Source organism: Malus domestica, chromosome 13, assembly GCF_042453785.1.
Source record: "Malus domestica chromosome 13, GDT2T_hap1".
Classification (NCBI taxonomy): Eukaryota; Viridiplantae; Streptophyta; class Magnoliopsida; order Rosales; family Rosaceae; genus Malus; species Malus domestica.
The window spans coordinates 15,822,949-15,850,462 of NC_091673.1; the positions used below are offsets into that span (position 1 = coordinate 15,822,949).

Consider the following 27,514-nt stretch of genomic DNA (forward strand, 5'->3'; position numbering starts at 1 on the left):
CTACGATGCTGACCTATCATCAAGGCCTTCATCTCTCATCCCAACGCGGCAAAGCAGTGGGTGAACTCCATCGCCCAAGCTCCTCCCCGCATGCGAAACACCCAACCTGTCTCTTCCACCGTCAACTTCACCTTCTCCCAATACGTCTCCGTCCACAACCCTGATTGCGCCGCTTTCAGCCACTACGACAGCACTCTCCAGCTTATCTACTCCGGCAGCTAAGTCGGGTTCGTGTTCATACGCTCCGGCAAGATCGAAGTGGGTCAGACCCAGTTCATGGCCGCCACCTTCACCGCCCAGTCGTTCACGGTCTTCGATCCCAATTAAGCTTCAGGGATGGTCCAGAACCCACCGGGCCCCACATTCGGAGATAGGTTGAGCGGGTTAAGCAGCATCGGCGTCGAACCCATCAATTTCACAATGCAGATTGGGTCACGGTTAGAGATGGGGAGTCGGATTTGGGTCATGCACTTTCTTACCCACCATGTGGAGGTAAAATCTAGGTGTGAAGTGTACACTACTGTAAGTGATGGATCTATGTTGATTTTTCATTGTTAGCTGTTGTTTTCCTTTTATTTACTTGGTGATTGTAAATTCATAAAGTTGAGGCCTTTAGTTAGAAGTCTGGTTGGTAGTGAGCCTTGAAAAAAGGGAAAGTCCTACCGATAGAAAAATCAGAGAATGAGCGAGAAGAGCACATGGGTCATGCACTTTCTTACCCACCATGTGGAGTGAGCCTTGAAAAGAGGGAAAGTCCTACTGACAGAAAAATCAGAGAATGAGCGAGGAGAGCACATGGGTCATGCACTTTCTTACCCACCATGTGGAGGCAAAATCTAGTCTGGTTGGTAGTTAGCCTTGAAAAGAGGGAAAGTCTTGCTGATAGAAAAATCAGAGAATGAGCGAGGGGAGCACATGGGAAACAAAAACAAAAGCAACAAAGGTGAAGAGGAAAGGCAAAAGCAATCAAGTGAGTTGCGGGAAACAAAAGCAAAAGCAAGGAATAAACACCCACACTGCAAAAGTAAGGAATAAACACCCCACCAGAATGATGAGATTTACTTTTCTTGTTTTTGAATAATGTGATTTATTTTTCTTATCTTTCGAAGACATCTGTATAAACCCTATCAGAGGGTAATCAATAATAAAAAATAAAAAAACGGCAAGCCTAAAATAATGAGTTGCAATTTCATGTGAAGGGCGAAGACCTGTATGCCTAAAAGAGTCAAACCCTCTATTATCACAAACCAGGTGATCCAAAGTACGTCCAGTATTACAAAAAATTATTCGGCAGCCTACCGCTATTACCACCAACCAGGTGATCAAAAGTACGCCCAGTACTCCAAATTATTCGGCAGCCTGCCGCTATTATCACCTACTAGGTGATCAAAAGTACGTCCAGTACTCCAAAATTATACATGAGCATCACTCATGACAATCATACATAAACATTCATGAGCACCATTCATGTCAATCATACATAAACATTCATGACCATCATTCATTTCAACATTCATGAGCATCACTCATGTCAACATTCATAAGCATCACTCATGTCAATCAGCTTCAAAAGCTTCATTTACAAAGCCCTAGCTTCAAAAGCTTCATTTACAGAGCTTTAGCTTCAAAAGCTTCATCAAAGCTCCAGCTTCAAAAGTTTCATTTACAGAGCTCTATCTTCAAAAGCTTCATTTACAAAGCTCCAACTTTAAAAGCTTCACTTGCAAAGCTTCACCCACAAAGCTTCAGTGCAGGGTATACAAATACCACCTCCGAACAACCGCCATTTCGGCCCATACATGGATTCAAGTTGAAGTCTCTAGCCAATAGACTTTATTGACCAAAAACTTGGAGGACTACACTATGTACCATATATTGGGCCTCATAAAAAATACTTAGGGGACTTAGCCCATTATTTATGTATTGAGGAGCGAGCCCTTATTCTATAAAAGTGACTCCCTTACTTTCATTAGAGAGCATCCATTATTCATGTACTGAGGAGCGAGCCCTTATTTTATAAAAGGGACTCCCTCACCATCATTATAGAGTATCACCTTCTGCTAAGCAACCGCCTCGCTGTGAGCATCACTTCTAACCCATTATTCATGTACTGAGGAGCGAGCCATTATTCTATAAAAGGGACTCCCTTACCATCATTAGAGAGCATTGCTGCCTGCTAAGCAACAGCCTCGCCGCGAGCATCAACTCTAGCCCATCATTTATGTATTGAGGAGCGAACCCTTATTCTATAAAAGGGACTTCCTCACGTGCAGCGCCACAAGCCGAGCAAACCAATGCAACATAAGCCACAAGCAGAGCAGCCTCGCAACATGTGCTACTTCTAGTTGAGCATCATTTCGGATTGGGCACCGTCTCATATCGAGTATCAATTCTAGACGACATCTAGTTACTTCGGCCCATTCATGGACTGAATTTCAAGTCTCCAGCCAAAAGACTCTCTTGACTGAAGACTTGGGGGACTACTGTTTATACCATACTTATGGCCTCTGTATTTAGATCTCGTGTAAATACTCGGGGGACTCTCTCCTCATTAGGAGAGGACAATTCTTAAGCTTGACTCTCACCCTCTCAAAGCCTCACTCTCATCCTCAATCCTCTAAGAGAAATACAATATCAGTGTGGACGTAGCCCAAACATTGGGGTGAACCACGATACATCTTATGTTATTTACTTTCATGCAGATTCACGGTCGGATTTACGTTGTTCCAAGACCTCCGGTTTTATGCATCAACATGTATATTACTTGTGCATAATTATTATGAACGCTTGAAGTGCAAAGGTGAACACAGGACAACCAGGTAAGTTCAGGTGAGTTTATGGTATTAGTTGAAATGATGGAGTTATGGTATGACTATGTTATGTTTTAAGCAACCTCGACACTGTCGTACGGGTTGCCCATGAATCGTACATGTTATGTTGAGATGCATTGAGAGCTCATAAACCTGCACCCCGGTGTTAGTACTCCTGCTCGTGGTCAGGGCACAGTTTTTCACGTGATGTTCACCTATCGCACCTCACCTTACGCTCACCTTGGATCCAAGGTAGGTGCACAGTCCTGTCGTACAGACCACTATAGGTGGTTCCGACTCGTAGGTGATCCGCGATTATTCGCACAGTCTTCACGTGATCATAACACTTGAGCGTATCTATTTACACCCAGTCCTGTCATACAAACCACTTTAGGTGGTTCCGACTTGTGTGCAGGTATACTTATTGAGTTATGGATAAGTCGTACAGGTCACTAAAGGTGACTCCGACTTATGAGCTAGCATATGTGATGAAATATGTGATGAGCTAGCATATGTGATAAAAGATGTGATGAGCTAGCATATATGATGAAATACATGATGAGCTAGCATATGTGATGAAATACATGATGAGCTAGCATATGTGATGAAAGATGTGATGAGCTAGCATATGTGATGAAATATGTAATGAGCTAGCATATGTGATGAAAGATGTGATGAGCTGCATATGTGATGAGCTAGCACATGTGATGAAATATGTGATGAGCTAGCATATGTGATGAAATATGTGATGAGCTAGCATATGTGATGAAATGTGTGATGAGCTAGCATATGTTATGAAATATGTGATGAGCTAGCAAATGTGATGAAATATGTGATAAGCTAGCATATGTAATGAGACATGGGTAGGTCGTACAGGTCACCATAGGTGACTCTGACTTGCGTGCTAGTATGAGTTATTAATCACATGATTATTGATATTGCTGATGAGATGCTGTGTTGTGGCATATTTATGATTTTCTAGAAACTATACAGGTGTTGTAGTGAAGGGTTATAATATTTTATATGGCTTCTATTAAAATTTTATTTCCAGGGCCACTCACCCTTATTTTGTTTTCACCCTCCAGGTTTTATTAACTGAGCTTTCTTATCGTCAAAGATTCGTGGCGATTCTTAGTATTGGAGATTATTTCGAGGGTACGATCGATTCTGAATTCACTCTACTGTACTTGGTTATGCTCTAACGTCATGTGTGAAGTGGGTTCATTCCCGCTCACCAGCACATTCTGGTATTTAAGCACTCTTAGGTTTGAATGTATTCACATTTTTTTCTCCACATCATCATACTTTATGGCTTCGTCAAATGATGCTGATCTATGTCTAGACTTAGAGTCTAATTACTTTTAAACTTAACAAACTACAAGGCATATCAATTGTCTTAATTGTTAAATCTGGGTTAATTATATCTAATTTTGCTAATATTTTATTTTTACTCCAATGTAAATGTGGGTCTTTTCCTATGATTTCAGTTTGTTCTGTTAATTGTAACAATTCTTCTAAACTCTTTGGTCTATCTAATTGTAATATTTCTATATGATTTCCTTCTTCTAAGACTGGATAATCATGTTCAAATATTTCTTCATCAAATTCTTCTATATTATTATACTCATCATTTTCTTTTGAATTTTCTAAATAATAATTATCTTGACTACTAGATTCTTTCATACTTATGTTTTTGTATGTGATAGGAGCATATTTATGCGACTTAGTTGGCTTGTTCTTGTGCATTTATGTCGTGTTTCCTTAGTTATTTTAATATTTAAAGTCATTTTCGTGTGTTTTCAGATTTTATGGACAAAGTAGGCAAGAAGATGCATTTTGGAGCAAAATGGAGCTTGGAATGCATGTCACATATTTGGGCCAAAGTGGATGGACGAATTTGAGAACTAAAGAGGCCAAGAATGTGAAGAATTATGGTCCAAAAGATGAAGAACTCAGGCCAAAAATTTGTCACCCCAACTTGCCTTCATTGCCATGCAAAACAACATAGAATTCCCTTTGGATTCCCATGCCATGCTTGATCACTCTTGTCCCCTACATAATTTCTGATTTCATGCTTCAATTCATTTAATTATTACACTTAATTGCTTGATACCTCTTGTTCCCTTCACCCACAAAATTTTATACAACTTTCACAACCATAACATGCACCAATTGATGCTCCATCATTCACATTTGGAATCTCATGCCTTGTGTACCACATGTTGCTGCACCTTTGACCCATTTATTGACACATTTTCACCTACCTTTCCATCTCTATGCAATGTACACAATCATTCATGCCCCCTAGCTACAAGACCACTCCATTTTACCCTTCACACTTTGCATCATCACTTCATTTTCACCCTTGGACCATTGCACACCACATACACTATTTGCCATGCATTCTCCCTAGCCTAACCTGATTTTCTAAGGTTTTTGGGGCCTATATATACATGTTTACACCCCTTGGCAAAGGGTTCACACTCTCATATTCATCATTCATCACAAAAAATTCGTCCATACAACCTCTAGGTAGCAAAACACCCCAAAAACACCATTCTAGTGCCTAGAAAACATAACAGCCACTCCACCTTCTTCCACCCTCTTTGCCTAGTTCTCCACCACCCTCCAACCCTCAAACACTCCTCCACACTTACCCTAAACCTTTCCATACCATTCCCCATCCATTCTACATCATAAAACTACCCAAAAATCCGTCCACAAAGCAATCTGCCGCAAGCAAGCAAAGGAGAATTCTTGGATGCACTTGCTACCCAAGTTGGAGCATTTTAGGTGTTTTCTTTCCTTTGATTTTAATGTCTAATTTTATGTATCTTTGCTTTGCGAGTATGAGGAACTAAACCCCTCTTAGTTAGGGGGTGATTCGAAACCATGTTCATACTTGCAATATGATTTGATTACATCCAGTTGTGATTCATAAGTTGTGAATTCAATTTACTTATCCGATCGTATAAAAAATGATTTGTGTATGTTGGTTGAGAGTGCACGCTTAATTTTCATGCATGAATTTAACGCTAGAATATAAGGGAGTTTCACCTAATCGTTATGAACTTATATTCACAAGTAGTGAAGGTTGCTAGTCACAATCACGTTAAGTAAATTCTTGGCATAAGTTTCATGCAAATCATAGTAACGAGTGCCTCGTCAATGCTTATGTTTTTCATAGAACTTAATGATTCTTGCTTGTATCTCTATTATGCAATTCATGTAGGGAACTTGTAGGGAATGTTTTGGGTTGTCGTATGCAATCATCCAATCCAATAACTTGTGGAAAAACTGAGGGTTAATTAGTGCAATTCACGGTTAATTTGGGGCGTTGAGTATTCATAGCTTATCGAAAAGCAACTGGAAATCGTTTTGTATGCAAGTGTGACATGTGTGGAGAAGAACCTCCTAGCTAGCCTTCCATCCATAAGTTTCATTCAAATTCATTTTACAATCTGTTTTGATTCACTTAAATTTGTCTAAGAATTTGTTTACTTTGTTCTTGTCTTAATTTAATTATTTTCGTCCAAAATCAACCACATCTTATTTCTTTGAGTCATATTAATTAGAACTTGTCTTAGATTATGTTTTTAAGTGTTTTAGTTCATTAGAAAACCAAAATTCGTCCAAGTTTGTGTTAGAGTCCCAAAACTGCCCAGATTGTGTGTTTAAGGTAGTTTTGAGTGTTTAGGGGTTGTTTTGAGTCTTTTGGTTTGTTTTAGTGTTTTAAAGTATAGTTTTGCATTTTTTTTTAGTCTAGTTAGTGTTTTAAACTTTGTTTTTACGTTTTCAAGTCAGTTTCCAAGTGATTTAGCAATCTCTTCTAATCCCCGGCCTAGAACGATCCCTACTTACATACTTTACTACAATTGATAAAAAGAGGGTTTAATTTGTGTGCTTATATATTTCGCATCAGTATGCTTCTACAATATTATTATGATCTATTATTGTTATTCCTCTCTTGAAAAATGTTATGTTATGATTCATGAATAAAAAATTATTGTAAACTTTAAAAAAAAAATTAAACCTAAAATAAATGGATATGATCCTACTGGTGAAACAAATGTTAATAGTAAATTAAATTGTTGTTTTTCTACTTTAATTGACTCATTATTAATGCAATATGTTAAATAAATTGGTCTCTCATCAAACTGCATTATTCTCACTGGTTTTGCTAATTTTTATCTACATTTTTCTGGTACTAACTCTTCTCTTATTACACTCTTTGTGCTTCTTGTATCTATCATAGCTGTTGTTTGTATTTTGCATTTGTCACATCCCGGCCCGGGGTCTACCACATCACTGGCCCGCTCCACCACCGTAGCACGATATTGTCCGTTTTGGGCTCCGACAATGCCCTCGCAGTTTTGTTTCTGGAAACTCACACAAAAGGCAGTGAGCTTCCAAAAGGTATCATACTAGGTAGAGATAGGAATATACATATAAGGCTTACAGGATCCACTCCCTTAGGTGATGTGGGATGTTACAATCCACCCCCCTTAGAGGGCCTGACGTCCTCGTTCGCACACATTCGACCAAGGATTGGCTCTGATACCAAATTGTCACATCCTAGCCCAGGCCCCCACCACATCCCAGGCTCGATTCCGCTGTAGCACGATATTGTCCCCTTTGGGCCCCGACTACGCCCTCACGGTTTTGTTTATGGGAACTCGCACGAGAACTTCCCAGTGGGTCACCCATTAAGGAATTGCTCTAGTGCGCTACTCGCTTAACTTCAGAGTTCTGATGGAACCCGAAGCCAATGAGTTCCTAAAATGCCTCATGCTAGGTAGAGATAGGAGTATAAATATAAGGCTTACATGATCCACTCTCTTGGGCGATGTGAGATGTTACAGCAATTTTTTGCTATTTCTATTTCACAATTTATGATAATTAAAGAACTATTTTTTGGCTTCTCTATACTATGAACAATATTTTCTAATATTTCAATACTCTCATCTTATTCAGCTGAATTAACTTCTAATAACCAATAACTATAACATCTTTCACACAATATTGAATATGTATTATAATATTTATTTGCAACTAACTTACTACACTTATGACATTTTTCTAGCCAATCTAAATTAATGTATTTATACTCTTCTTCGTGTTGTTCTTCCATGAATGCACACATATGCTCTTTTAAATCACTATATGAACTACTTGAATCTTCTAAGTCTGAATCTATCATATTTATACTTTATATACTATAAATACTCTCATTATCACTTAAATCATTTAAACTATATATTGACTGTATATCCTCATAGTCTTCTAACTTAAACAACTCCATTAACTATACTTTATCTCTCAGGTTTTTACCTAATTTTGGACTAATATGCTCTCCACATAAATAACATTTACAACTACTCTTATCTTTTGGTGTTTTATTTTTTCTAATCCAAGGTCTACCACTTCTTTTCCTAAATTGTTTTAGAATATATTTTCTTTTCCTATATGTTCTTGAATGTCTTAGGCTATTTGTATGGCTTGTATGACTTATGTTTCTTTTTGTATATTTTCTTATGCTTATTTTTCTTATGACAACCATACTGTTGTGATCAAGGTTTAAAATATCGATGATATCGGAAATATCTGTAGTCCAAAAACACAGAAATTTCGATGGAAATATCGGGATATTATCGATATCGATAAAAATTGAATAAAAACCACAGAAATTGTAAGAAAAACTTGGAAATTTTTATTGAAATTTTGCAGGATGTTTATTTAGTCAATTATCTATTAGTTTATTACAAAAAATTGGAAGGAAATGCATTGCATGATAGATTTAACTTATTTAAGTTGATTATATAGCGAGCTGGCAAACATTGTGAGTGTAGAAAATATGAAGTAATTAATGAAAGAAGTTTAAACACACCATAATCATTTATATATAATGAATTAGTACAATATTTTGAACCTCATAGGAACTCTGTACATTGCATGTATAATGAATTGTACTAATTCATTATATATTTTACACTTTATACAATGCATGGTAGATTGTTACACCCACCCCCAATTTAAATTGTATTTTCATTAAGTTTGAGTTTATTTTACTTTTAAAATTGTTTTTGAGTCTTAATAGGTGTGCCACGGGGCCCACCTTTGTTTGTTGTTCCCCGGGTCCAAGCCTATCTCTTTCTCTCTCTTCTCTTTCCCTCCCTCACACTTTCTTCCTTTTCCTCTTCTTCCCCGAGTCTCTCTGTGTTCTCTCATCTTCCAATCGAACACACACCCAGTCACCGCACACCCTTCGTAATACTCCGTCAACGGCATCATTATCACCATCTAAACCTCGTATTTCTCTCCCTTGCTCTCGGTGCAGCTAGGACAGTGGAACCCAGGAACTCTCTGGCGAGTTCTCTTGATCCTTCTCCGGTTAGGTAAGCCCTGAGTTACATCAATTCATCTTGGATGTTATGTGGTTGAGATATACTAAGTTTTATCTTGTTTTTTTAACAAGGTTTTAGAACGAGATCGACCCGGGGAAGGCACACCCAGCTCCGGCGAGGCCGTGAGTGTCGAGGAACTTTTCGAACACCTCCGACCGTTTCACGGCAAACGGAAGGAATAAAAACATTCCTCTCGTCTTGTGTTTCATTTTGATACCTAGATCGGAGTCTAAGGTGCTCTTTTACAATCAGCCGGAGCTGTAGAAGCTCTGGTGTTCTTCTCCGATTCGCACCAGTCCTAAAATAACCCGATATTATCGATAATAATCACGATATATTAACAATAATTAAGTGGATAAGTGTAAAAATATCGTCCTCTCACAAAAACGATATTATCGGTGAAATATCGCCGATAATATCGATATTTTAGACCATGGTTGTGATAAATCTATATTTTTACAACTCATATAAAATTGTTTCCTAATTTGTCTCTTAGCTTTTATTTGGCTACACTATTGTCTAAGTATATCATATACATGTTGAATTCTAGGTCTTATTACCATATCATTTTTCTTTGGATGCTTTTGCCATTCATTCCAAATCCTTATACCAATTGGTCCTTTTATGTTTGTTATATAAGTATTTAATAAATTAATATCACTAATTCTACATGTTCTTCCTAAATATTTAAAGAAATCTGAAGTATACTCAGTTATGTACTGTAAATCACAAATTTGTAATTTTTCTAAATTTCTAATAGCTTTTACTTGTTCTTGTTCGCTTCTGCCATCTAACCCATTATGATATAAAAATTCTTATTTAATTAAATTAACAAATCCATCAATATTAAAATGTGTTTTAGCTACCTAATGCTATTCTGAATTTTGAACTTTCCATGACTAAAAATAATAAAAAACTAAATCATCTAAATTTGCTCAAATTAATCCAACATATTTTGTGAATTACTAAAATCTAACATTAAATTAATGTATTTACTTATTATAGCTATATATTTGTATTTTTGACGTTACAAATGTTTGGGCGAGTCTTTCCCACTTTCAATTTTAAATTCAGTACAAGTTTTTGCCCTCTATGTTAATACATATCTATTTTGATGTTATCTGGGTGTGCATATGTATTCTTGACCTTACGTTATTATATATTTTCGACTCTATATTTTTATAGTATGTTTCTACTTTTATACTGATGGGGGAAGAAAGTATGAGCTTGGAGGCATGAAAGATGAAACTTTGCAACCCGATCGCAACAGTGTGACATATTCTCTTTAATGCAACTGCGCTGACTTGATTTTTTCTTTACATATATTTTTCTTCCTATCTTCGAGTATTTTTGTATAGTAAGTTATTTCAAATTTTGGGGACGAAATTTTATTAAAGTGGGTAGATTGTAACGACTCATCCCGAACTTTACGAAACGGGAGGGTAACTTGGTTATTTCACTGTGGTGGAAAGATATTTTGAAATGTTGCTTTTGGTCTTAATTGGTGTGCCTAAAGGGGCCCACCCCTTTTGGTTTTGTCCCTAGCCCAATCCCTCTCCTTCTCTCCCTTTCCCCATGGACTCACCCTCAAAACTCTTTCACAGCTATATCTCTCGCTCCCTCTCGTCTCGACTCTTTATGCTCTTTCATCTTCGGCGACCAACTCCCACACACACTCATACACACCTACATGATAACAACGACACACCCTCATCATCACCTTTTCACTACGATGACCACCTACCTTCGGCGTCAAGGCACTCTCGCATCAGTATCTTCGAGTCCTCTCGGTGTAGGACCCTTTCCTTTGTTCGTACATTTGTGTAATACTCCTTCTTAAATGTTCTGGATTAGTTGTATGCTCTGAACACATTCCACAATTGCATATTCACTATAATTAAATTTACAAGTTTTTATTTATGTTCATTCTTTCTTCATTGTTCTCATGCATGTTAGTATGGCTTCGTCACCTTCGGGTAGTGGCGGATCCAATAATCTTACCCCAAGGGGTCGCAGTGTAAAAGTTCAAATAAAAATTTAGGATGGAAAAACATATTGAAAATGAAATCATAGTACTTTCATTCATAATTCATAATGGAAACAATATTACAAACTATAATTGTCCACGACGAGGTTTCATATTTTGAAAACGAAGCATTATAGCTTCATTTTCAATACAAGCAAAAATATCTCTCTCAATATAAACAAGCAAGCTATCACTCAACCATTGATCTCCCATTTTGTTCCTAAGTGGACCCTTAACAATATTCATGACAGAAAATGTTCTCTCCACTGAAGCAGTTGCAACTGGTAAAACTAAAGACAATGTAATGAGCAAATATACATAATTGAATACTTGATGCATCCTTGTCTCCACCATTTTTTTTGCAAGATCACCAATCCCTTCCAATTGAGAGAAATCACTACTGGAACACACATAATGAATATAAATCTCAAGTTGATCTTCAAGTGCCAAACGATCTTCATCCGAAAAGTCTTGAGGATAAAATTGAGCAAGACGAAGTAACTTTGGTTTATCAAAAGCTACAAATGAATCTTTCGGACTCAAACATGCCATACAAATAAGCAACTCGGTATTTACCTCATTAAAGCGATCCTCTAACTCCGTAATTTGCTCATCAATGACATAAATAAATAGCTCCACACGATAATGATGACGATTTGTCTTTATTGGAGCATAACGCCTTGACCTCCCTGGAAGTATAAATGCCTCTTCCATGTTAGGAACATCAATATGATGTTTTTCACAAAAAGAAGATACTTCATCAACCAATGCATCGAACCCATTATTCCTCATCCAATATAGCTTTTCCTTGCATGATTTCACTAAAGCCATTGCATTCACAATTTCTTGATCTTTCCTTTGCAATGCTTGTGACAAATCATTTGTGAGTCCCAATATGACTATCATCAAGAAAAGGTGAAACACAAACTCAAAAGTAAGTATCACTCTCATTAACGTATTTGCTTCACCCGCACTTTCATTGGGATTATCATCAATAACCATTTGAAGCACATGAACCACGGATGAAAACATAGAAATGATGCTAATCAAGGTACCATAGTGTGAGTTCCATCGTGTGTCACCGGCACGTTTGAGACTTGTTTCTTGATTTAAGCCTCGCCCCGTTATAAGACAATCATTTTCAAAAACTATCACAAGCTCTTCTTGAAGTTGCCCTCTAAGTGAATCACGCCGCTTACAAGATGCTCCAACATGATTAACCACATTATTAGTCGTTGCAAAAAAAGAGGCAATGTCTATATTATTCTTTGCTACGACAGCAAGAGCTAGTTGAAGTTGATGAGCAAAGCAATGAACATAATATGCACAAGGTTGTTCTCTCAATATCTTTGTTTTAAGGCCATTCAACTCACCTCTCATATTGCTAGCACCATCATAACCTTGTCCTCGTAGCTTGGAAATGCTCAAACCGTAGCGAGAAAACAATGTGTCAATAACATCCTTTAGTGAACTTGAAGTAGTGTCGGTAACATGTTGGATACCCACAAATCTTTCAATTACATGCCCGTTGTCATCCACATAACGCAACACCATAGCCATTTGCTCTTTCACAGACACATCACGTGCTTCATCCACCAATATTGAAAAGAATCTATCTTTTAGACCATCCATGATAGCATCAAGTGTTTCAAGGACACATGAATTCACAATTTCTTTTTTAATGGAAGGAGCTAGTAATTTGAGATTCCCCGGAGCATTTTCCATCACAACTTCTCTAACTTTATCATTATTATCTGCAAGGAATTGCAATAACTCCAAGTAATTTCCCCTATTGCTTGAAGTGGCACTTTCATCATGGCCACGAAAAGGAAGACCTTGTCGCAATAAAAACTTAGTGCACTTGATTAAAGCAATCAAGCATGTGCGATAAGCCTTACGAGCTTGGTCAGAGTGTTTGCTCACTGCCGTTTCAATATGTGTAGCTTGATTCATCAAATTTGTAGCAGCTTCTCTAGCCTTATTATGAACACTCCCAACCGGTCAAACATGCATCTTAAATCTTTCTCTCCCTTTCTTCCAATTCTTAAATCTATCTCCAGTGAAAGCTTCACTACCCACTTGTTCAAAATTGGTTTTAAAGAGATAGCAATAGAGACAAAATGCCGCATCTTTAGATACACTATACTTCAACCAATCAAACTCATCAAACCATTGGGGAATGAAGCGTCGATTAATTCCTGACATATTAGTTATTGGGAAATTATGACCTCTAGGTTGACAAGGTCCTTTTTGTAGATATAATCTTCGGACCTCATCTCTCATATTAGCATCATAATCTATTATTCGAGTTCTTAATCCAGGATCCGCTTGAAGATTACCCAAAACATCATCTAACTGACTTTGTCTTGAACTTGGAGTTCTTGAACTACCAACAGTATTTGAACTATCAACATTATTCGAACTACCCGAACCCGATGATGACTTTCTCTTAAAAAACCGTTCCATAATAATGCTTGCTACATATACAAAATATTCAAAATAAATACTCACAATATAAACAAACCATAAACATAATCAAAATAAATATGAATTGGATTTCAATTAAATTAAATATCTCATCTTGCATTCTACATATACAAAATAATGAAAATAAAAACTCACAATATAAAGAAACCATCAATATAATCAAAATAAATATGAATTGAATTTCAATTAAATTAAATATATTCTACATATACAAAATATTCAAAATAAATACTCACAATATAAACAAACCATAAACATAATCAAAATAAATATGAATTGGATTTCAATTAAATTAAATATCTCATCTTGCATTCTACATATACAAAATAATGAAAATAAAAAATCACAATATAAACAAACTATCAATATAAACAAACCATCAATAAAAACAAACCAATAAAAACTCACAATATCAACAAATCATCAATATAAACAAACCATCAATAAAAACTAACAATAAAAACTCACAAAATAAATATGAATTGAATTTCAATTAATTTAATATATTCTACATATACAAAATATTCAAAATAAATACTCACAATATAAACAAAGGGAGGAGATGGAGTTGGAGTCGCTAGCAGAGGAGCAGCAAGGGAGGAGATGAAGTTGACGTTGAGGGTTTGGGGGCAGCAGCAGCAAGGGAGGAGAGGAGTTTAGGGTTTGGGGGAATTGAGTTAGGGTTGGAGGATGAAAAATTGGGGCTTTTGATTGTATAGGAGTCGGGTAGGAATATGAAGGCTGGGACTGGGGGGGGACACGGTGGGAATTATTATTATTATTTTTTTTTTGTTCGGCCTGGCCCAAAACGACGCCGTTTTGGCCAGGTCATTTAAAAAAAAATTCCTGGGCCAAAACGACGCCGTTTTGCCCGTCTGTTTTGAAAAAAAAGAAGCAGCGCGCGCTGCTTCTTCTTCCTCTTCCTGCCGAGCTTCGTTTAGGATTTATGTCGAACACTTGGCGTGCGAGTCCGACCCCGACGACCCCAGCTCCAAGAGGTCGCATATGGGAGCTTCAAGGTTGCTTTCATGGTTTCCAAGGGGTCGTGCGACCCCGACGACCCCACTGTGGATCCGCCCTTGTACGACACATGTGCGCATCCTAAGCTTCTGGGCTTACCGAGGACATTGTGGACATTCGCGGAAGGAGAGAGTCATGTAGGCTCTGGGCTTAAGGTCATCAAAAGCTGAAATGAGAATGGGTGTAGCTGCTAGGGTTTTGCCATAAAATAGTAAAATAATCAATTTTTGTAGGTTATAACCGTCATAAACTAAAATAATAAAATAGTCAATTTCTGTCGGTTATAACCGCCACCATTAACTTAAAAACCGCCGAAATATGTTAAAAATATTAAAAAAAAAAGAATTCAAAAATATTGGCGGTTGCATCCGACACTAAATATCTGCCAGGAATTTATGTCGGATATAACCGACATAATTTCTTTGTTATCCGACACTAATTGAATGATGTGTCAGATATCTTTTATCCGACATAATGACTTATCACACCACCACCATCATCCGACATCTAAAGCTAATATTGTAGTAGTGAGATTTATCTTAGGTCTTCTAATATGATTATTTGTACTCAAAATTTAACTTTTCTAATTTTTCTAACAAAGATGGTGGAAGTGATGAAGATGTGTTATGTAAAACTTGATTTATTTTTGCTATTTGTTATTCAACTTGGTCTAATTTTTTGACTAAACTAAAAACTAATTGAATAATTAAATTATTTTGTCTAATAGGGATATTACTACTAGCTACTGGTGTTGAAAAATCTGTTAAACTTACTGGTTCTTTATCTAACTTACTAATTTCTTTCAAAGCTTGAATATATTTTCTATTAGTTTTAGAATCGATCATTATACTAATAATCTATCTATTTTATAATGTAACTTATTTACTTATTCACTCAACTCTTTTTGCACTAATTGAATTTTTTGAACTTCTAATTAATTGTTCAACTATTTCTAGTGATCTAATTTCTACTTGCTTAGGTTTACTACCTATAAGGTCAATAAACTCTTTTATCTCTCTTTTGCTCGAAAACATTTGAATATTTTTATTATTATATTCTAACTAAAATGTAATATGCTCTAAATTTTGTTTAATTGTTTTTATGGAATTTTTTTGAAAATGCTCTAACAAATGGTTTAACAAATAATTATGCTTATTATTTTCTAATTTTATATTTTCTGCTTGACTAATAATAAGATCTACAATATTATTGGCTTGTGAATTTTCTTCACTATGCAAAATATGATTATGCTTTTTTAATGGAAAATAATAGACTAAACTATTTTGATCTAGAGTGATTTTTCTTTTTTTGAGGTTCACTAATTTCTAAATTAAGATAATCTATCATAAATTACAGTTTACATTTATCTAAAGTTATGGCTAATTGGTTTTTTAGAGACTCTCTTTCTTCAGGGTCTCTAAAGTTTGATTTATTGCTCTTTTTGCTTCTAAAACTCTATGCTGCACTTCTGTGTTATTATATTTATTAATAAATGAAGAATGTTTAATATAATCAAGATAAAACTTCTGTTTCTTCAATTTTTTTCCACCCCCCTTTACCCACCCCCGTTCATCGAACCTAGGACCTATACTACCCCACCCTTTTCCCACACCCTCGCCACTAGGCTAGCCCTAGTGGCTTCTGGTTCTTCAAAGTTTTGCTAATTCTTTTTTAAATATATGCTAATCTTCTCTTTATACTTGTTATAGTTGGGTGTCTAGAATAATAATTACTTGGTGGTTGTGGTTGACAGGGTCTACAAGGACAATAATATTTAGTGTTCATACAAAATAAAACAAGTGGATGATATCAGTTGTGTTAATGACTTCCGTCTTTAAGGTACTTTATTATTATAATTATACCATTAAAATGCTAAACTTGACTCTGATACTAAATTCGTAAAACAAAAGGCTAGGTTAAGTAGTCAGATGACCATTATAACAACTACACATAAAACCTTGCACATGGAATTTGACATGTTTCAGTACGACGACCGCTCACAATACAGGTATAATGCCTTAAAGGCTGAACTTAGAGGTATCCTTGTTAATGTCCAATTATTTGTATGGAAAACATTCAATTATAAGAAAATGGTCGAACAAAGTATAATCATAAATTTAATAGGTTAATAATATAACTACAATAATATTTCCATGTTGTGACGCAACATATGTTTGTGCGATTTATGTGTGCTTTGTTTTGGTTGACGGCTAGGGTTTTACAAAAATGGCCATATACAATGCCACGTAGGAAAATGACGTAGCACGTTTCCCGGACTCGTGGCACACCTTCTGGACCTCACGATAGCAAGGGAACGAAAAGCTATAGCCCCCGCAAAGCGACAAAAGCTGGAGAAAGGGATCCATTGTGGTGGGTCAACCATTTCCGGCGGGGCCAAGTCTGACGTGGCCACACTTTGTCCCTCAAATTCTAATTATTTTGATTTTTGTGGAGCATTAATTAAGCCACCGAGCTGTGTCCTACGACTTTAAACGGCCACTTGAAACGAATGTGACAGGCAGGTGAGAATATCGGAAGGCCTCCGAGCAAAAAGATATTTACTATCTTGCGAGCGTAGAAAAGTAGCCAAAGCGAGATCCGAGGCGACAAATCAGCAGAATAAAGGTAACGTGTCAAAATAGTACGGGGACACGTAGAGCAAACGACTCTGCCACGAGTGAAAAGCTGTATCTGGGTAGTTGAATGTGAACTCCGCCATAGGCGCGTGGAGTCAGAGCCGGAAAAGAGCAGTTTTTATCGACCTTTTATTTATATATTTATATATTTTTTAACCGCTCTGGAAAATTTGACGGAGCGAAAAATAGGGAAAAAATATTGTAATATTATTCTACTTTTTAATGGTGGACCCAGTACACGTCACACTAGGCTGCCATATCCCATGAACGTGACAATAGGCCAACGCGAGGAAATAATTTCTAGATCGGCAGCTAACGTGGGACCCACACTTCTCGGAAGTTCCGTGACCGTGAGTCGAGTTTCCTTCCCTCGCTCCTGCTCCTGTATCCACCGTCGGATGGCTGGATCGTACGGTCCGAATCAGGCGCAGTGATCGACACGCACGAGCTCTTTTAGTTTAGTGCCAGCTAGGACGAATCTGGGTTTTGAGTTTCTTTATTAATTAACATATCGCCACGTATGAAAGCGATCCGACGGCGAGGAGACTTTGCGTTACTGGTAACGGCGAGATCTGGACCGTGGAATGCCCATCCGGCTCCATTCAGGTGGGGCGACTGTTGTCAATTTGCGGAAATTGTTTTAGATTTTTGCCATCATTCGGTATTAATTAAACAAAAATATATAGAAAGGGAGAAAAAATGGAAAAACAAAAAACGTGGGAGCGGAAATGATGAATTTGACCGGTGGGAACGATATTATCCGCGGTCATGCAGATTCCCTTTGATTGTCACGTTGCTTTTACCGAGGTCTCTGTGACCGGGAATAACCGGTTAACGACGTCGCTTAGGATAATTTCTTGGTTTTATTTTTTATTTTTTTAATATTTATCCTGATTGTGGATTCGTGGGCAACAGTGCTCTTTGTTTTTATGGGGGAATAAAATAATTAAAAAGCATTATCTTATCGATATTCATTAATTATCGGTATTTATTGATTTGTTTAATGATTTTTATATTATAAAAGTACGTGGTGAGTAAACATGGAAGCTTGGGTAGGAAGAAAAATAAAAATGCTGACACGTGGCGGTACAGACTGAAAAAGTGGGGGCAGGGTATGGACGGCGAAGATTTTGCCATGTTGGTGAGGCTGAAATGAACCGCAGGATGTGTCTCGGAATGTAGGGCTGAGATAGGAGGATGCGATGCAGCAGGTGAATCGTGGCCGTCGACGAGGCTTTGGAGTGGTTTCGCTTGGAGTGAAATAGCTAAAAAGAGGATGAGATAGACTGATAGAGAGCATAAAAAGAAGAGAGAGAGAGAGAGAGAGAGAGTTGGAAATAGAGAGAGAGTTGGAAATAGAGAGAGATAGAGTGAGAGGTGGAAGAAGATAAGCGAAGCTTGAGATATTTGGGTGTGGGAATAGCTTTGTGAGAGAGGAGATCGTTGACGGGGTTGGGAGCTCGGAGCTGCAAATCCGGTGCGTTTGACTAAATTATCCGGCGAATTATGATGGGTTTCCGGTGATGAGAGATGGGATTAGAGTCCTGTGTGTAGCTGATTTGTTGCTAGGTAATTTTATTAGATATGGATAGGAATAGAGATGCGAGAAGGTCAGCTATGGCGGCCCCAAATGGCCTGTCACGGCGGAGACACAGAAGTGGCAGCCTCAGAGACTCTCCAGGTGCGGCTCCTAACAGATCTAAGCCCTTTTAACAATACCCAGCTGCTGGTTTTTCGATTCGTTTTGATGGTTGTTTTGGTTTTCGATTTTTTGGTTTTTGCAGAGGACGATGGTCCGGTGGAGTTGCAAGAGACGTCGAGGGTCAGAGATCGGAAGAAAGATCGAGATCGGGATCGAGAGAGAGACCGAGACCGGGACCGAGACCGCGATAGGGATCGGTTGAGCCGGAGCAAGAGGCGGAGAGGCGATAGGTTGATGCACGGAAGCAATAGAGAAGACGGCGGCGACGATAGTTCCGAGGAGAGTGTGAACGATGAAGACGAGGACGAAGACGACGGAGGTGTAGTCGGCGGCGGTGGGTCGTCAATTCGGATGCTTCCGCCGAACCACCCATCGTCAACGGCATCTCTGTCGTCGTCGATGTTAAATCACCGGAAGAGCTTCTCGCCGGTTCATAATCTTAATAGCAACAAGCATTTCAGGCCGCTCACGACTTTGAAGGTCACCGACGAGATGATTGGCGTTTCGGTGCCCCGAAAAGCACGGTCAGGTAGAGCAGAAATCAAGTGATTCAATGGAAAAAAGCTAGTTGTGTGAATATTATGGATTCCGGGGTTCTGAATTTTTTTTTTGTTTTTTTTTGTTTTTCAGCGTCGACGAAGAGGTCTAACGAATGGCCTTCAAGTTGCGGTGTTGTCGGAGACCAAATTCACCGCCAGGCTTCGACATCGCCTGTTCGGCCAAGCGCGTCGTTGATGGCTGGCGCGGCTCCGACTTCGCCTTCTTCTTCTCACGCCTCGGTGGTCCGGAAGAGGCTGGTGGGCCTTCAATTCCATCAAATTCAATTCATTTCTCTGCTTTTTTGCTTGTTTTTATTTCTAACATATAGTGACTTTTTTTGTTGCAGAAGCCAAACGGACCCAAACTTCGGCCGCCGAAGATATCGTCGTCGATCAAGACGGCGTCGTCTAATCAGGATGAGATAGAAATAGAGATCGCGGAGGTGTTGTACGGGATGAATAGGCAGCCGCAGGGGCCGACGAAGCAAGAAGTTACCATCACCGATTTGATTAAGTTCGAATCCAGAGAAGCCAACAACAAATCTACCAGCGACGCCAAATCAAGAGTTTCGTCGCCGATCTCGAACTCGCCGTGTGTGGTTCCTCAGTTGACGTCGCCCTTCCCTCAGAATTCTAGCTCCTCTGTCACTTCCATTTCCGCCGTGGGTGGGTATTATAAGCTCACGGAGCCCTCGGTTTTGTTCATTTCTTTTTGGGTACCCCGAATGCTCCGTTTGGTCGCTGAGAGACTGAGAAAAAGGGATTGAATCGCTTGGTTTTTCGGTGAGCAAACAGAGCTGGGTTCTTTGTGTTTTTATCGTGACTGATGGAATTTGGTGTCTTTGGTTCGAATCCGCAGCACCCAAGAGGAAAAGACCGCGACCCGTGAAGTATGACGACGAGAACCCGGCAGTTCAAAACAGTCCCATTTCTTCTACGGCCAAAGTGGTGGCTGATCAGCCTGCTAAGGTTGAGACTTCCGGTCCGAATTTGGAAAAAGACCCAGGATCTGCAGCTGAAAATGGCGGGTCTTCGTATGATTTGCCCCACTCTCAAGCTGTTCCGGCATCGCTGGAGGCTCAGCCGGAGTCAGTTAGGCCGGAGAGCAACGCGGTGACAAAGTCAAGGCCAGTGAACGATGAATCGGAGAGTCGAAATGTTAAAACGAGCAAGGAAGAACCTCAATCTCCCAAGAAGGAACCTACTGGCCTTAGATTGGATGATAAATGTGAAGAAATCACACTGACGAAACCGTGAGCATCGAAGATTGATTTTTTTTTTTTTATTCAACATAAAAAAAAATTAACTTTTTTTATAATTTTCTGTTCGTTCATGGATTTTTTTTCTTCCAGGAATTCAACAGTCCCAGAGGTTGAAAACCACCGAGAAGAAAAGTTCCAGATAGATCTGATGGTGAGCTTCATCAAATTTTCATTTTCTTTTTCCTTCATATTTTTCCCTTTTTAAAGGATAAATTAGTAATATTGGATTTTTTTTGGTCGTTGATGGCTATATAAAAATATAGGCTCCTCCAGAAAGGGATGGTGAAGTTGATTTTATCTCCGTAGATGCAGAAACGGTGAGTGGGGACCACCTCTTCCATTTGCATATTATGGGTTTTGGTTTTTGAAGATTCTTTATTTAATGTGTGTCACTTTGGGTTAGCAGGAATTAAAAGCTGTAAGCAGAGAAGATGACAGCAAAGCTCTGAAAACTGGCAACAATGAAGAAGTGCAGCCTGCAAATTTGGAAACTGAGAAGCCAAAAGCAGCCGTGGAAGAAGCAGAAGCAGCTGATTTGAAAAAGCAGACTTCTTCCATTGTTGGTGGGAAAGAAAGGAATTTTGATCTGCAGCTTGATTTGGAGAAGACTGATAGTATTAGTGGAAACAAGCTGCCCCAAAATGGTGCTAAGCATAACACCGAGAAAACTGGTAATTTAGTTTCTCTCTCTGCCTCTCTCTCTCTCTCTCTCTCTCTCTCTCTCTCGCTCGCTCCCCTCTACCTCTCATTTGGGTTGCTCATATAGTGATTTGGTCTTCTGATTCTTCAGTGCAATCGGGCTCTGTACCTTTGCCGATATCTGTAGCCGGTTGGCCGGGCGGGCTTCCTCCAATGGGGTACGCTTCTGTTATTTTGTTATATGTTCTTTTGCCATATTTTTTCTTGTTATTGGCCTTGTTCATTGGTATTTAAATATTACTTATTTTGGGGAAATGGATGTGTTCTCATCAGCAGATATATGGCGCCTTTACAAGGAGTTGTATCCATGGATGGGAGCACCGTTTCTTCAGCTCCGTTACAAGTATGTAATTTTCGGTCATTTTATGAACTTCTAATATTTTTTTTTTGTTCCTCTTAAAACTATGTGGAGCTTTGTGTTGTGTTTTTGTTTTCTAATGGAAATTTCAACTGGTGCAGCCGCCGCATTTGCTTTCTAATCAACCTCGGCCAAAGAGGTGCGCAACCCATTGCTACATTGCGAGGAATATATTCTATCACCAGCAAATGTCGAGGATGAATCCTTTCTGGCCGGTAGCAGCTGGTTCGGGATCTCTGTATGGGGGAGCCAAGCACAGCAATCCCAATGTATTACCTCCAGAATTGCTTGGCAATATTCCAGGTAGAGGGGTGAATCCTGCACAGGACAAGGGGCAGGGGATTTCTATGTTTCCTGCTCAATCTGCGAAGGACAAAACTTCACAAGCAGCAAACCTTGTGGATGCTGCGCAGAGAAAGCAAATCGTGCTCCAGCAAGGTCTGCCTCCTGGGGCACCTAGTAATATTTTGGTACGTTCCTCGTTTTGATACTATTTGTTGCATTTGTTGAATGGTATTGTCGTGGGGGTTTAAATATTGATACGTTTTCTTTATTGAAAATTTCAGCATGGTCCTGCTTTCATTTTCCCATTGAGCCAGCAGCAGACAGCTGCTGCTGTTCGACCAGGGTCTGTGAAGTCTCCTAATGCTGCTGGTGCGGCTTTGTCCGGTGCACCTACCTCCTCTTCATTGAATGCGACAGCTGCAACCGCTGCTGCAGCTCCAGCAATGAGTTTCAACTACCCAAATATGGCTGGAAATGAACCCCAGTATTTGGCAATTTTGCAGAACAACGCATATCCATTTGCAATGCCGGCTCATTTAGGAGCACAGCCAGCCTACAGAGGACCCCATGCTCAAGCAATGCCTTATTTTAACGGGTCTTTCTATTCTTCTCAAATGCTCCATCCTTCCCAACTACAACAGCAGCAGCAACAAACACCGCCGTCTCAATCACAGCAAAGTCAACAAGGTCATCCAAACACTACTATTTCAGGTGGTTCTTCGTCGTCCCAGAAGCATTTGCAAAATCAGCAGCAGAGACCACATCCAAGTGTTATCAATGGCAGCAGCGGGAGCTTGCAAGGCTTTCCTGCCTCAAAAAACCAACCTTCGCAAGCAATACAGCTGCAGCAGCAGCAGCAACCGCAGAATCTGCATGCTTCGCGTCAACTTGAACCTGAAATGGGTGGCGAAGACAGCCCGTCAACTGCTGATAGTCGTGGCTCTCGTGCGAACATGAGTATTTATGGTCAGAATTTTGCAATGCCAATGCACCCGCCAAACTTTGCTTTGATGACACCTCCTTCAATTGTAAGTGTCAGCGGTGCAACAGGTGCCAGTGGTAGTGAAAAGAAGCAGCAGCAGCAGCTACAGGGTTCAAAGGCTGGGGTTGAAGCATCCCAAACTTTCGCCATGTCTTTTGCTTCCTTAAATGGTGCTACCGCTGCTCCTGGCATTGACCTAACATCAATGAATCATGCATTTCTCCAGAACCTTCCAGATGTTAGGCACAACTATCAGTACATGGCTGCGCAAGCTGCACAACAGAAGAAGAATTATCGTGTTCCAGAAGAAGGGAAAACTGGAGGAGGGGATTCCTCTAATGTGGAAGAGGAAAGAAAGGCTATGGCGGGGAAAGCTTCATCAACTGTTGGACACTCCATTGCTTTTTCCAGGCCAGATGTCACTGATACATCTGGTTCTACAATACCAGGCAACAATGTGATTGATAGTTCAGCAAGAGCTGTTAACCTCACCTCTACTCCTGTCCGATCGTCCAGTTCTGCTATGCCAGCTGCTGTCATCCCTGCAAATGCACCAGCACCCCAGCAACAAATGCGGAATCACCAGCAACAGCAGCAGCAGCAGCAGCAGCAGATGAATCAGCTTCATAAGCAGCAATTTTCTGCGGCTGTAGCTCGAAACAAAATGCCAACGACGAGTAATGGCAGCGTGTACTCTGATCACCTCCCTTCAACCTCTTCTATGGCTGCGAAATTTCCTAATGCTCTATCCTCATTCCCCCAAAACCTTGTCCAAAGCAGCACCAGTCCAACTCAATCTCCACAGTGGAAGAATTCTGCAAGGACAACCACTTCCCAAGTTCCTTCATCATCTCTGGCCTCGTCAACCTCATCGTCCCTCAAAAACCTCCCTCAGAAGCACGGGCGGACACAACAAAGCCACACACAGATTTCATTTGCTGCCAGCACGAAGTCTTCAACCCAATCTCAAGGGTTACAGCCTGCCAGTAGCAATCAGTCTCCATCTCCTCCGGTAATGGTGGGTTCACCCACAACCACAACCTCATCAATGGCTAAGAGTGCTGGTGGAAGCCCCAGGACAACTAGTTCGACTTCCACAGGAAATAAAGCTGGCCAAGTATCGACTTTGTCATCTCAGCAGGCCAAGAACTCACCAACAGTGCCCAGTCAGAAGTCGTCTCCTGTTGGTGGGAGGAATGTCCCTTCGATCCTAGGCCACGCCCATATTACGTCTTCGAGCGCTGGTACTAAGCCACAATTGCATCAGCAGCATCAGCATCAACAGCAACAACATCAACATCAGCACCAGCACCAGCACCAGCAACAACATTTATCTAAGCAATTGCTTCAGCAAGCGCAGTTGTTCTTCTCTAATACCTACATGCAGCCCCAAGCTCCACATTCCAATAGTAACACCTCTACTCAATCTCCTTCAAGTGGGTATTACCATGGTCCAAGACGCCGACCTGAGCAACAGCAGCAGTCACAAGGCTCATCTGGGACTTCCTCGAGTGGGATGTTGTCACTCTGCCCTCCCGTTACACATTCTAATACGAGCACCAATGATCCTGCAAAGGCGGCAGCTGCTGCAGCTACCAACAACATGAAAGGCGGTAACTTATCCTCGCAGGCTCTTATGCATGATCAGTTTGCTGCAGCACAATCCTCCGGGCCACACCAGCTTGTACCTGTAGGCTTCCCTTATGTACATGCTGCTGTTCCTAGTACGGTCCAGGTAAAACCGGCAGAACAGAAGAAACAACCCGCCGGTGAGTAGAACAGTTATCCCTTGGCGCAACATTGCAACCCCCCCAAAAATTTACAGATGAAAAACTGGAAAAGGAAGCTGAAATCAGTTTAGGTGGCGGGGATTGTGTACGAAATGCTTGATTCTTGCCCAAGGAAACGAGAATTTGCATTCTCCCTCTGGCAGCCTAAGAAGTGGAAGAAGAAGCAAGAACAAGACACCGGGAAGGTCTAGGTGGAATGGAATTTGAACCCACAATTTTGGGATGAAAGTTTAGCAGGTGGGGGTAAAATTGTCCTATTGAAAAGAGTAGTTTTTGTGTCTACATTCTGACAGGGTTGATGGTGAAAGTCTAATTAAATTTGATTGGTTTGATGAGGATAGGATGGGAAATTGCAGGAAAAGTTGGGATGTTTTGTTGGGGCAGAAAGAGAGAAGAACGGCAAAGGAGGTATGTAACAGAGATTTTCTTTTTTTCCTTTCTTTTTGGGAGGTTTAAATTTCCAGAAAGGGCAGTAAGAACTTTTGACATATATTTTATATGGAAGAGGGTGTAATGTGCATGTCTTAGTGCATATAATGGTAAAACCCCTTTTAGAATTTTTTTTTCTTTTGTTTGTTTGTGTTTTTTAAATTGTGTCACAAGATGGTGTTTTTATTCACTTGGCCTTTTGTGCCCTAATTTTGTATGGTTCACTTCACCTTTAGACCTCATATTGTCTGTACATATAATATGGTGCTGGCAGAAGCCTTGAGGAGGAGATGTGGCTCTTGATGTTTGGTGATAAAAGTATGACAGATGATTGTGCTCACGTGTGATGTGAAGTGGATAAATAAACAAACAACACTACAATTTGGCTTCCTGCATCTTTTGCAAGGAGTTGGATTCTCACCTCTTTTTTTTTTTTTTTTCCTCCTTTTTCCTTCTCTTCTATTTAAACGGTCAGGATTAAGTCATCTCAACATCTTATATTAATCTTTTATAGAAAGAAAAAAACAAAATAGAGAATTCTAGTCCATTTTGCAAACTATTCTAAATTACAATCTTATATATACGTAAAATTAATTCCGATGTGTCTCAACAGAAGAAATTCAAATTGTATAAGTTAGGAGAATTTGTCGGTAATTAGATTGAGTAATTACTTGAAAAAAGTTTTAACTTGTATATAAAAAATTTCAAACTGTAATTTGTTTGCAAAGCGGAATGATTGGAATGAGGTTCAAATGGTACAAGCTCCATTTTGAGATTGTATGGTGGGGCCCAAAGTGACTCCCACTCATTGTGGTGTTTTCCCAAATGGTTAATACAACCACCAGCCTTTGACAAAAGTTGGTTTGTTGTTGAAAAGGGCGCGCCTCTTTATCGCCATCATCTTCTTACACGTGGCTGATGCCCATTATTTTAAAGGTAGATATCATTGGAGATTTATAATCAAGTCATAATCTTGTATTTAATTAAGTGATTGCCGGTGAGATTAAGCAAGTATCTCTCCATCCACCCGGCTCATCCAGGACCAGGAGATTTGCATTTGACTTTCCAGCTTTACCCTTGTTATGGGTCCCACAAGAGAACAGATATGGCCCACATCGCGGTTGGAGCCCTACCCTTCCTTCCCTGAGGAATCGGATTCCTTCCTGCGCAAATCACACAGGTCGTTAAAATTTGATTCAACAGCTGTAATTATTATAATTTTTAGAAAGATTATTTGTTTGTAGACGTTGGATCAAATTTCAACGGCTCAAATCCTTTGCTCAGAAGGCTTAACCTCCTAAGCTCATGAAATGATTCGGTTCCTTCCCAGAAACCCCTTAGAGTGTGAAGGGGTTGGAGGTCATACGACGTGTTGTTCTCACAGGCTCCTGCCAGCATTGTGAGGATGACCTTTTTAGAAACTGAGTCTCATCTGCACACGTGTTAACATTACTTTTTATGTTTATTTTATTTTGTTTTCAAGGGAACTAGAAAATTCACTCGCGCAAGAGTCGAATTTAAACATCTTATTTATATGATTTCTTGTTCATAAGTGACAAATAATATTATTAGATTGTATTACTAATTAGCTTGGAAATGATGTTTTAATTTTGATTTTTTCAAGTAAATTAGCTCGTGAGAGGTATCTGTGTTTTGTTTTACTACACTTCAGAAAAGTTCAATTTGGCCTTATAGATGTCACTAGCGTTTCACGAACAAGTTACATTGTAAAAATCAACAAAATTAAGTTATTGTACTAGAATTTACATGTAAACTGCATTGGTAAATTGATGTTTTATTAATTATTCTTTGTATTGATTTTTATCTACAAAGAGCAAGTTGGAAGTCACATAAGCACAAATATAGATCTCATCGTCATCATTTAATGGTTGACTTAACATATTTTTTAACGAATATATGAAATTCAACTGAAATAATAAGAAATGTATGAGCTTGAGATCTTTGAAAGACATTCTATAAAATTGTAATTGACCCCAAACTTGAGAGTGTAAAATAGAATTTACCTACAATCTATTTTCTATGCTGAAAGTGATGGAATATGGAGGGTGTGTGACTTGTGCAAAT

General features: G+C 39.2%; 2 protein-coding genes across 5 annotated transcripts; one reads left to right on the forward strand and one right to left on the reverse strand.

Moving 5' to 3' along the window:
* LOC139190816 (uncharacterized) lies at positions 1–13,706 on the reverse strand. The gene is made up of 3 exons (XM_070811303.1): positions 13,580–13,706; positions 11,743–12,994; positions 1–328 (listed from the first exon to the last, which is right to left on the reverse strand). Exons 1-3 carry the CDS (start codon positions 13,704–13,706, stop codon positions 1–3), a joined length of 1,707 nt encoding a protein of 568 aa, XP_070667404.1.
* Positions 13,707–18,670: 4,964 nt separating this feature from the next.
* LOC103430818 (protein TIME FOR COFFEE-like) lies at positions 18,671–25,718 on the forward strand. 4 transcript variants are annotated; one of them, XR_011575061.1, is made up of 13 exons: positions 18,671–19,064; positions 19,168–19,614; positions 19,716–19,882; positions 19,972–20,290; positions 20,484–20,877; positions 20,977–21,037; positions 21,150–21,203; positions 21,293–21,557; positions 21,677–21,743; positions 21,859–21,928; positions 22,045–22,413; positions 22,510–25,237; positions 25,342–25,557. XR_011575061.1 is itself a non-coding variant. In XM_070811148.1 (12 exons), the coding sequence occupies exons 1-12, from the start codon at positions 18,968–18,970 to the stop codon at positions 24,985–24,987; spliced, it is 4,788 nt and encodes a 1,595-aa protein (XP_070667249.1). In that variant the 5' UTR covers positions 18,671–18,967; the 3' UTR covers positions 24,988–25,718. The 4 variants fall into 4 exon arrangements, 2 of the variants coding, with proteins under 2 accessions (XP_070667249.1, XP_008367184.3); XR_011575062.1 differs by having other exon boundaries at positions 21,862–21,928; XM_070811148.1 differs by having other exon boundaries at positions 22,510–25,718.
* The last annotated feature ends 1,796 nt before the right edge of the window (positions 25,719–27,514 follow it).